Source organism: Hypanus sabinus, chromosome X2 (genome assembly GCF_030144855.1).
Source record: "Hypanus sabinus isolate sHypSab1 chromosome X2, sHypSab1.hap1, whole genome shotgun sequence".
Classification (NCBI taxonomy): Eukaryota; Metazoa; Chordata; class Chondrichthyes; order Myliobatiformes; family Dasyatidae; genus Hypanus; species Hypanus sabinus.
The window spans coordinates 37549279-37559988 of record NC_082739.1 but is presented as its reverse complement, the minus strand read 5'-3'; the positions used below and the strand labels follow the sequence as shown (position 1 = coordinate 37559988).

The window sequence follows — 10710 nt, the reverse complement described above, 5'->3', positions numbered from 1 at the left end:
CCCCCATCACCCAGGACATGCCCTCTTTTCATGGTTACCATCAGGGAGAAGGTACAGGAGCCGAAAGGCACACACTCAATGATTCAGGAATAGTTGCTTCCCCTCTGCCATCAGATTTCTGAATGGGCATTGAATCCATGAACACTACTTCTGTCATATGGGAGGCGTTGAGAAAGTACCCACATGCAAGACACGGACACTGAAGAACTGGGAACTGGACTGGACTAGAGTTAGGGCCGGGACTGGACACAGACTAGGAGCTGGGACTGGAACACAGACTTGGGCTAGGAAAGAGGGACCAGGACAAGGAACTGGGAGTCTGGGCTTGGACTCCCAGCCAGAGTCTGGACAAGGACCCAGAATCTGGGTTTTGACTCGGTCTTGGAGCCCGGAACTAGGCGAGGACATGCCGAGGCTAGGGTAGGGACTCCCAGCCAGAGTCTGGACAAGGACCCAGAACCTGGGTCTTGACTCGGTCTCAGACTCCAGAACTAGGCAAAGGCATGATGGGCTACAGGACTGGATGAGGCTTGGATTCTTTGAGGCTTTCCTGAGCAGGATGAGGTACTCCTTCATGGAAAGCAGGGCAAGGACCATTTCTAGGACACAGGGCCGGGATGTTTACGAGGATGCGGGAGCAGGATGACTGCTGAGATAAACCACTGAGGAAACTGTCAGGGAGAGGGGAAGGGAACAGACCAGTCTCGGGTAATGGCAAAGATGGCCTGACGTACCACACGGAGGCAAGGTCAGGAAGGGAGCTCAATCCGGGGTGGCTCCGAGTCTCGGGGTGGTCAGCATCCTTGGCTGGCTACGGAAACAGCCAAACCCATATCTATCTCAGGTCAGCCAGTATCCTTAACTGGATATGGAAACAGCCGAATCCATATCTATCTCAGGTCGGCCAGTACCCTTAACTGGATATGGAAACAGCCGAATCCATATCTATCTCAGGTCGGCCAGTATCCTTAACTGGATATGGAAACAGCCAAACCCATATCTATCTCAGGTCAGCCAGTATCCTTAACTGAATATGGAAACAGCCAAACCCATATCTATCTCAGGTCGGCCAGTATCCTTAACTGGATATGGAAACAGCCGAATCCATATTTATCTCAGGTCGGCCAGTATCCTTAACTGGATATGGAAACAGCTGAATCCATATCTATCTCAGGTCAGCCAGTATCCTTAACTGGATATGGAAACAGCCAAACCCATATCTATCTCAGGTCGGCCAGTATCCTTAGCGGAAACAGCCGAATCCATATCTATCTCAGGTCGGCCAGTATCCTTAACTGGATATGGAAACAGCCGAATCCATATCTATCTCAGGTCGGCCAGTATCCTTAACTGGATATGGAAACAGCCGAATCCGTATCTAGCTCTGAGTGGCAGACAGCCACTCAGCTGGCCCGGGAAACAGCCAAATCCATACTCCGATGACGGCTCCGACTGGAGGCAACAAGGCTCCATGAAGCAGTGGTCCTCCAACCAGGCCTAGAGATCACAAAATGCTGCTCTCGTCTTCCACCAGCAGGTTGCTCCATGGGGATACTGACAAGACAAGACAAGACAAACCAGCCCCCACACATGACCCTTTGTATAGCAGTGCTCAGGAGTAGCAACAAGACATGAGCAAGACCTCCCCCAATCCACCAATCGCCTTCTAGCTTGGACTCCTTAGCTTCACCCACCTTCTTATTGTCACTTCTTCCCAGTCCTGATGAAGGGTCTCGGCCCAAAACATCAACTGTTTATCCCTTTCCATAGATGCTGCCTGAGCTGTGGGGTTCCTGTAACATTTTGGATGTGTGTTTTGCTACATGAGCAATTACTCTGTCCATTGCTATTAGTTGATGTTGGCAGTCCGTAAGGGGGAAGATGAAATAATGTATCTGGGATCCTCTCATCCCTTTATTCTTGATTCCTGCTGGAAACTGCATTTCCAGATTTTCTGCGTGAGCACAGGATGGGGGGGGGGGGGGGGGGGGGGTGGGGAGAATTACTTTCCTTCCTGCCAAATTTCGGGTGAAAACCCCTCATTATCTGTGGAAATTGTTCACTTGGGTGTGTGAACAGCCTCTTGCCCATCAGTAAAAGGCAATTGAAAAAAGAGCAGTTAGTGAGCTGGAGAGGCAGCAGGGAGCAGAACATCATTGACCTTGTTGACAAATCCTCCTATTTCAACCCGGTACAGCGGTAAAATCACTCAACGTCAACAGCAATTGTAGATTATCATTCTGCTGAATTTGTGTATGTCGTACAAGGGCATTCAGAGGCCGTTAACAGAGGGGTAATGAGCTGGTGGTTGAGAGTGGTCTTCAGTGCTGGGAGCGTGTAGTCTGAGGCACTTGATACAACAGCACTCCAGATTGGAGCCTTCTGACAGATCAGTGTGGTGAGTGCTGCACTTACTGGGGTGTACATTCTGCAGCTCCATTGACCCCTCATACAACCTGGCTTTCAGTATCTTGTAATCCAGGCATAGGGGCAGTTCCTCAGGAAGGATTTATTGGTCTGGGATGGATGAAGTGCAAGTTCACAAGAATGACATTAGGTTTAACTTGGAACAAGTTTAGCTTCTATTCCTTGAGATTTAAAAGCCTGTGTTTGCGAGGAGGTCTGTTTCCTCTGTCTTTTCTGCTGGGACTCTGCATGGTCCTGATGCACAGACTCAAGGTTCCAAATAGTCACGGTGTCATAAAGTGATACAGAATGAAAACAGGCCCAGCTGGGCCATGCTGACCAAGATTGTCTTCTACTGTAAGTTGTCCCATTTGGCCAGCATCCCTCTAAACCTTTCCTATCCACGTACCTGTCCAATTCTTTTTTATGTAAATGTTGTCCAGTTCAACCACTTTTTCTGGTCCACTGACCATTCACTGCAAAAAAGATGTCCCTCAGCTTCCTATTAAATCTCTGCCCTCTCGCCTCAACCCTATTCCCTCTAATTCTTGATTTCCTAACCCCCAGGAAAGACTGCATGCATTCACCCTATCTGAGCCCCTCAATTCAAAATTTTATATGCCTCTATACGATCAACCCTTATTCTCCTATCTTCCTATGAAAAAGTCCAAACCTGCTCAACCTCTCTTTACAACTCAGGCCTTGAAGTTCCAGAAACATTCTTACAAATCTCCTCTGCACTCTTTCCAGCTTAATGGCATCTATCCTATAGCAGGGTCATCATAAATGAATACAATATTCCAAAGCAACACATGCTGGAAGAATTCAGTAGGTCAGGCAGCATCTATGGATGTGTTGGGCTGAGCCCCTTTATCGGGACTGGAAAGGAAGGGGGAAGATGCCAGAATAAAACAGTGGGGGGAGGGAAAGGAAGAGAAGCTAGAAAATGATGGGTGAAACCAAAGGGTGGGGGTTGGGGAGGGGATAAGCAGAAAAAAACTGTGAGGTTTCAGGTGGAAAAGGTAAAGGGCTGGAGAAGGAGGAATCTGATAGGGGTGGGAGAAAGGGAAGGAGGAGGGGCACCAGGGAGAGGTGAAAGGCAGGTGAGGAGAAGAGGTAAGAGACCAGAATGTGGAATAGAAGAATAGGGAAGAAAGCTTCTGGAAGGAGAAATCAGTGTTCATGCCATCAGATTGGAGGCTACCCAGATGGAATATGAGGTGTTGCTCCTCTAACTTGAGTTCAGCTTCATTGTAGCAGATGAGGAGGCCATGGATCGATGTGTCGGAATGGGAACGGGGACAGGAATTTAAACGGTTGGCCCCCGGGAAATTATGCTTTTTGCAGGTGTAGCGGAGGTACTCAACAAATTGGTCCCCCAGTTTACAATGAGTCTTGCTACGGTAGAGGATGCTGTATAGGGAGCACTGGATACAGTAGACAACCCCAATAGATTCACAGGTGAAGTGTTGCCTCACCTGGAAGGACCATTTGGTGCCCCAAATGGAGGTGAGGGAGGAGGTGAATGGGCAGGTGTAGCATTTCTGTTACTTGCAAGGGTATGTGCCAGGAGGGAGATTGGTTGGGAGGGATGAATGGACACGGAGGGAGCAATCCCCACAGGAAGTGGAGAGAGTGAGGAGGTAAAGATGTGTTTGCTTGTAGGATCCTGTCGCAGATTTCAAATTTGTCTTCAGCAACGTCTTGTACAATTATAAAATAACATCCCGATTCTATATTCAAGGCCTTTGAAGGCCTGCGTGCCAAAAGCGTTCTTCACATTGAGCGGTCATGGACCAAGGACTTCCAAGAGTCATCAGGGCTTTGAGAATATCCTTAAATCTGTCTGGGTGATAATCTCTTCCCATGTTAGAGCTCAGAACAGTATGACTGCTTCAGAAATTTGGTATCAAGCATGGAAAGTTCGTGACCTACCCAACAGAGCCAACTGAGAGTCATCAGGGCCTCAAAGGAGGGATGTTGGCCTGTGGAGGACTCTAATGCAGATTCTCATTTACCACACTGCGAATTGAAAATTACATTGTCTTGAACAACTGTATCTCAATAAATAGCGCACTAAATAAATCCAGGAACAGCATTGGTTTTTTCATGTTAGAGGTTGAAAGTGTTACAGTGCCATGCTAACATTAAATATTGACCTGTGGATCAATTGACCCAGGCATCTTGGGATTTGGTCGCTTTTTTGGAAAACAAATTGCTGGTGCAGTGTTTCGTTGTAACAGTTAGTGATTGGTTCAAGCGCTACCTCAGAGTTCAGAGCACGTGCCACAGATGGTCTTTAGATAAAGCCTCTGACTATGCTGGCTGTGAATCATATGAACTCAGAGGTGGCAACTACAGGTTCTGAGTTCACAAGGTTTGAGTATGGCTTGGTTAGGAACTGGAACTGTACTGGAGGTTTAGAGGATGACGAGTGTTGGCACACTGTACCAGCATTTACCCTGTTTCTAATCTAAGTGAGAATGGCATTGTAGCAAACAGCATATAAATTCACCCAAATCTGCCTCCCCACCCTCCCTTGAACATGGTTCCCCTTGGCAAAAATCCTTTTAATAAAACCATTGATTGTTCTGTTAATAAAAGCAGTCTTTATCTATGAAATGTTAACAATGATATAATTTCTAATGATACAATATGATGTATATAAAATACACCACTGCTTTGATAGAAGTCAAAAAATGTCAATTTTAAAAGAAGGTATGACTAGAGTTTGAATTTCATCTATATTGATCAATATGCTGTTGTATTTAGCGCCACTGCTGATTTGGGTTACTTGCAAAAGGTTGTGAAATTAGCTAAAGAAAGATTTTAAACACCAGTTTTACTACAGGAGCTTCTGAGACTGGCGAATCTAAGGAGCTGTGCACAGGGCTTTGCCACAAGGAAGCTTCAAAAAATGCTTTCTTGTTTTCACGAGGCCAGGTTGCTAGCATGACGCTCAACCCAGCACAGATGGAAAGCGTGCAAGGGAGCCGGCTGGATTCAAACTCGAGAGCCTTCGCTCCGAAATCTGGCGTTGAGGCCACTACGCCACCAGCTGGCTACAGTGTAGCCATTTGCTCGGGAAACCTTGCTCCATGGCCTTTGCTACACCAGGGCATGGGATAGTCAGTGTGTAGGTACTGTAGCATGATGCATTGCAGTGCTTAAAATTAAAAAGTGGTAACCATTGATCAGGCAAGGAAAAGTGACTGCAAAAATTAATTGACTTTTGGAATGTGAAACAACCAGATGTTGTGATCAAAACATCAAAGTCACAGTGAAGTCTAATTCGTGTCTCATCCGGCAGCTCGGCAACCTGCACGCTTCTTTTGTGTCACTGTCATATGGCAGTCATTTTTCTAACACAGGAAATCTGTGGAGTTGATAGCCTGACATACTTCTGACATCTGACATACTTAAAAGCCAGAGCTAATTATTCCAATTTCAAGGTTGTTGGTGTCCTTTCAGTCCATGGCTTGTTCAATACTGAAGAGCTCATCTTACAAATTTTCTTTAGGCGTTCTTGAGAAATGACAAATTTCAGCTGCAGAGAGCAGAAAATGAGGGGGAACATTTGTTTTAAGATAAACGTCACCCTCCACTAATGCAAGGTTCTCTTTCATGATATGGAATGATTGGTCTTGCAGTGTGTGATCTCAGTGGTTTGTCTCAGAATCAGGGTCTGGCTTCAAGATTATTTTATGAGAAGAGGAGGACAGGGACAGCCTTTATCAATCCAGAGCCTGGTATCGACCTTAAGAGGCTGTTGGCCTCATGAGGATACATTTTGCAGAAGGCGGGCCTGAATGAAGCCTGGAGCGTGGCTGGAATTGGACATCTTGGACAGGCACAGGACTTTTCCATTCAAAACCTGCAACCAAACCTAAGTAGAACATCTTTCAAATTGCTTTTGAGGTCTGGGATAAAAACTAATGGAAATAATTCCCAGTAAGCCAAGTTGGCAAAATAAATTGCCATAATTTAGGATGCAGAGAGGCAGCCAGCTGTGCCAAAGTTCCCAGTAGCAGAATGCTAATGCAAGGTGAGAAGACTAAGTGATGAGAACATAAAATTCGATGTTAGTAATTGTCTAAGTGATCAACTGGTACCTATTCCCCTATCAACTGATTTGGCTTCACTAAGACAGATTTGGCAATAAGAATCTGGAGGTGGATTGTGTCACACCTTTCACCATGATGATCAGCCAAAGATCAATGGGCAGTCTTGCTGTACGTGGGGATTTTTTAAATTTTGTAACTTAAAATAGATTGAGAGAAACAATAGATGCAGATGTGAAACAGTTGGAATGACCGTAAAAAGCCCTGGCTGTTGCCTGGTAAGCTGGTAATTCAGAGATAAAAGCCAACCATCTATTTAGTTATCCACATTTCTTTGTTTATCAGACTTTTGCGCCCAATCATTAGTTGGTTCAGTTCATACAATTCTGACCCCTCATTCAATGTTGCCAGCTCAAGATTTGAATACAAAAAGCTTGCTGACACAGGGACAGCATTGAGTGCCACACAGTATGAGTCTGTTTTTAGTTGAGACAATCCATGCACATAGATGCTATAAAAAACCATTGATGCCATTTTGAAGGACAGAAGGAATATTCTTAGTGTGGTTGAAGATGATGGAATAGTCATCAAAGTTCATGAATTCAACACACTAACAAAAAATCCCCTGGCTGCAAAATGTGAAATTGAATTTAATAAATATAGTTCTTTGTGTGTTTTTAGAATTGAACCTGTCATGGCCAAGCAGAATAAATATTATTGTACCACTGATAACCAAGTTAAACAACAGCAGGGGAAAACTAAAGTGACCACATATCCGATTAATGTAACCCACAAAACCCTGATATGGACAGTTTGGTTGCTGCCAACAGCACTTCAGGATAATAACTGGCCAGGGCCATGCTTTGGAACATCCTACTACACATTCAATAGATATATCTGGAGGAAATCTGTTCAAGAGGGAGTTGTACTACATGAGAGCGACCTCTGTTGTGCCGCAGAGAACCAGCGGCAGCCGTGAAAGGAGAGGCTGAACAACCAAAAGACTTAACTACTAATCACAGCCACCACTTACTCTTACCCACACTGCACCAGAATATGTGGATCCTGGATCGGCCTCTACAGACACCTGAGGACCCACCAACAGACAACCCCTAAGGAAGAACATCAGACTTGACTTTGAGTGATCGCACTATTACTACGCACAAGGAGATGTATATTTACATAACAAATTGCCAGGGACATAATGAGATGCATAGCTGTGTAATGAAATGCCTTTGGATACCCGGATCCATGTGAGAAGGGGCTGCATATCTTGCTCAATTATCACATTTTCAGGAATTGATGTGCATGAGAAATATAAAACAGAGGGTAGTATAGGGACTAGACCTTCTATAAATTAAAGAAACACTTCTCACAAAGAAAGGTGAAATTCTGTAATCCTTCAACAAAAAATCTGTGTGTGTGTGTGTGTGTGTGTGTGTGTGTTGTGGGGGGGGGGGGAGTGGAACTGAAACATTTAAATCCAATTTAGATTTTTATCTGAGCTATCAAGAGATGGTAGTAAATAGTGCTGAGAGGCAGATCAGCTATGATGTAACAAAAATTGGCAGAGCATGCTAGGGACTGATAGACTTTTCCTGTTCCTATGAAATTAGTCACAAGGGACAAGTTATTGATACATTTGTAAAATCAATTTAAATCAAACGTGAAGGTAATACAGAGCTGACATCGCATGCAAATGTATTTAGGACAGTGCAATTCCTATACAAAAACAACATGGAAGAACAAAGTCAGGGATTCACTACTGAAGGGGAGCTAAGCTGTCAAATAGGGCATTTCTAGATTTCCTTTCTTGTTCATTGCCATGATGTCCAAAGGTTACATTTTATTTTATGAAGGAATATAGAGACAGGGTCTCTTTATGTCTTCGTTTGGAGCAGAAATCATCCAGCATCCGAAGTGAAGACACCATACATCTGCAGAGTGCAACATTAGCAACTGATGATCATCAGTAAACCCTTTCTGTTCTGGACAACCTAATTCCGGAGTTTTTCTAGGACTAAGTCCAGGTGTATATACAGTAGAACAGAGGTTGATAAACAACTTGGTACAGTTTAACGACATTCTAATTCAGAGGCAGGGCAAACCTTTTGTAGTAACACACAAGATTGCAGGATGAATTCTGAGGGTCATGCAACATCTCGGAGGAGAATGGACAGTTAACATGCTGCATGACCTTCTGAGTTCCTGCTGCATATTATGTGTTGCTTCAGATTCCAGATTGTAGTCTCCCATGTCTCCAAACCTATGTAGCTATCACAACTATTCCTGTTACAATGTTCCTGTTAAAGTGAATACTGATATGAGTGGTGCTCACTATACCTCTTGCCTCTGGCAAAAGATTGGGCCTGATTTCTCTTATGGTTGGAATTAATAGTCCAGGTGGAAGGAGATGAGGCCCTAAAATCTAATCCAGTCCATTCAATTCCTTAGGAAAGACCAGACACAAGCAGTTGGGTGAAACTTGAACTTGATACAACTCAGGAAAAGTCTCTGGGCAGTTACAAAACAACACTTCTCTCAGATCTACAAAGATATGGAACATTCCCTCTGATAAACAATTTTTACATTTCAAGAAACTGATTTTTAGTAATTGAAATATTAAGAAAAATATCTAGACAGCTGATCAGATCTGTGTATCTGGTTCAAAATCTAACTTGTAGTAACTCAAAGAACAAATAGATGTTTGTTGTCATGAGTCTATAGAAGGACAATAACAAATTCTCCTCAAATGAAAAATTAGATCCAAATTCCTCATATTCCAGGAACAGCATTATCTAGTCTGCAGCCCCCATGAATGAAACGTTAATCTCCTGGACTCTATTAAGAATAATCGCCAGGAGAAAAGTCATAAGACTATTTTTTTTAACTTTTCTTTGAATGCTTTTATTTACTATTTATAAAAGTACACAAGATGGGCATCAAAAGGTTGTCTGATGGGAGAGAGTTGTTGGAGACCCAAGTCACCTCGGGCAGATTCTAACATTTGGAGAACAGACTTGCCAGGGCCATCTATAGCAATCTGGAGAGAAGGAGGGCAAAAGTGAAAGTGCAACAACCAATTTCTACCCTTTTTTCAAACATCATTTATTTCAGCGGGAAAGAGGGGGCGAGAGCCTGAGGGAAATATTCTTGCCATTTCGCTCCACCCTCCCTCCCCAGTGTTAAGAAAAGCTTCAGTCTGAGTGGAAAGCTAGGGCAGTGAGGGGCTGTGGAAGTGACCACAGCAGCCAAGTAAAAAATACAAATGCAAAACAAATGTTGAAAAAAAAATGAAGGATACATTCACAATAACATTCATTAATACAGAATTAATCACAAAATAGATTTTAGACACAGGGGCCTTCATTCTTATGACTGTCACATCATTGTGACCTGTTCCTGGAGAAGAGTCTTTAATTTAAAAAAAATCAGTCCGCACACTGGTGAAACTTTACTCTCTTTGCCTCCTTGTGTGCACGCAGTGCTGTTAGTCGAGTGAGTCACTATTATCCAGGCCCAGGTCATTTACATTGGTCGTCTGCAGTTCCCCATTGTCTTCATCTTCCTCATCATCTTCCTCTTCAATCTCCTCCTCCTCATCCGTTCCATCCAATGAGTCATCGCCCGCATGGCCGGCCATCATAGCCTGTTGCATGGCAAGGGTGGCAGTGTCGGAGGAGAGTGTCTGCAGACTGTCCATGGCTGTGGTCATAGTACCTGAAGGGAGGAAACCTGTTAGTGTTTGTAGTGGCGATCCAAGAAAGAGAGGGAATAGAATGGGAAGGAAGGAAGGGGAGTGGAAGGAATGGGAGAGGAAAGTTCAAAAGAGTATGACTGGGAAAGCTTGTTGGAGAAGAAACTATAAGACATAAGAGCCAAATGAGGTCCTTTGGCTCATTGAGTCTGCTCCGCCATTCCATTATGGTTGATTTATTATCCCTCTCAACCCCATTCACCCTGGTGCCTTCATCACATAACCTTTGGCACCCTTACCTGTCATGAGCCGTGCTGGCCTCTTGCAGCTTGCTGTAGGGTGTTGGGCTTCTAGACCTCTCGAGCATCTGTATTTATTAATTGTTACGTTAACTAGAGCTTTCTGTTTAACCTTGTCAAGTTAATTGTGACTGGCTCGGGTTTTCCACATTCTATGATTATTTAAGGGGACTCTTGTTTAGCATTGTTGCAGAGTCCTTGTGTGTTTGTGGAGAATGGTTTGCCTTGTGGTGTTGCTCGGTTGTGC

The 10710-nt window shown here is 44.2% G+C and overlaps 1 protein-coding gene across 3 annotated transcripts in view; it reads right to left on the bottom strand.

The window, feature by feature from the left end:
- Positions 1 to 5087: 5087 nt before the first annotated feature.
- The window catches only part of pknox2 (pbx/knotted 1 homeobox 2), a 489281-nt gene continuing 483658 nt past the window's right edge, over positions 5088 to 10710 (bottom strand). For all 3 annotated transcript variants that reach the window (XM_059957270.1, XM_059957269.1, XM_059957271.1), the window contains one exon: positions 5088 to 10187. In XM_059957270.1, the coding sequence (XP_059813253.1) occupies positions 9958 to 10187 (230 nt within the window). In that variant the 3' untranslated portion in view covers positions 5088 to 9957. The remainder of the gene's footprint in view (positions 10188 to 10710) is intronic.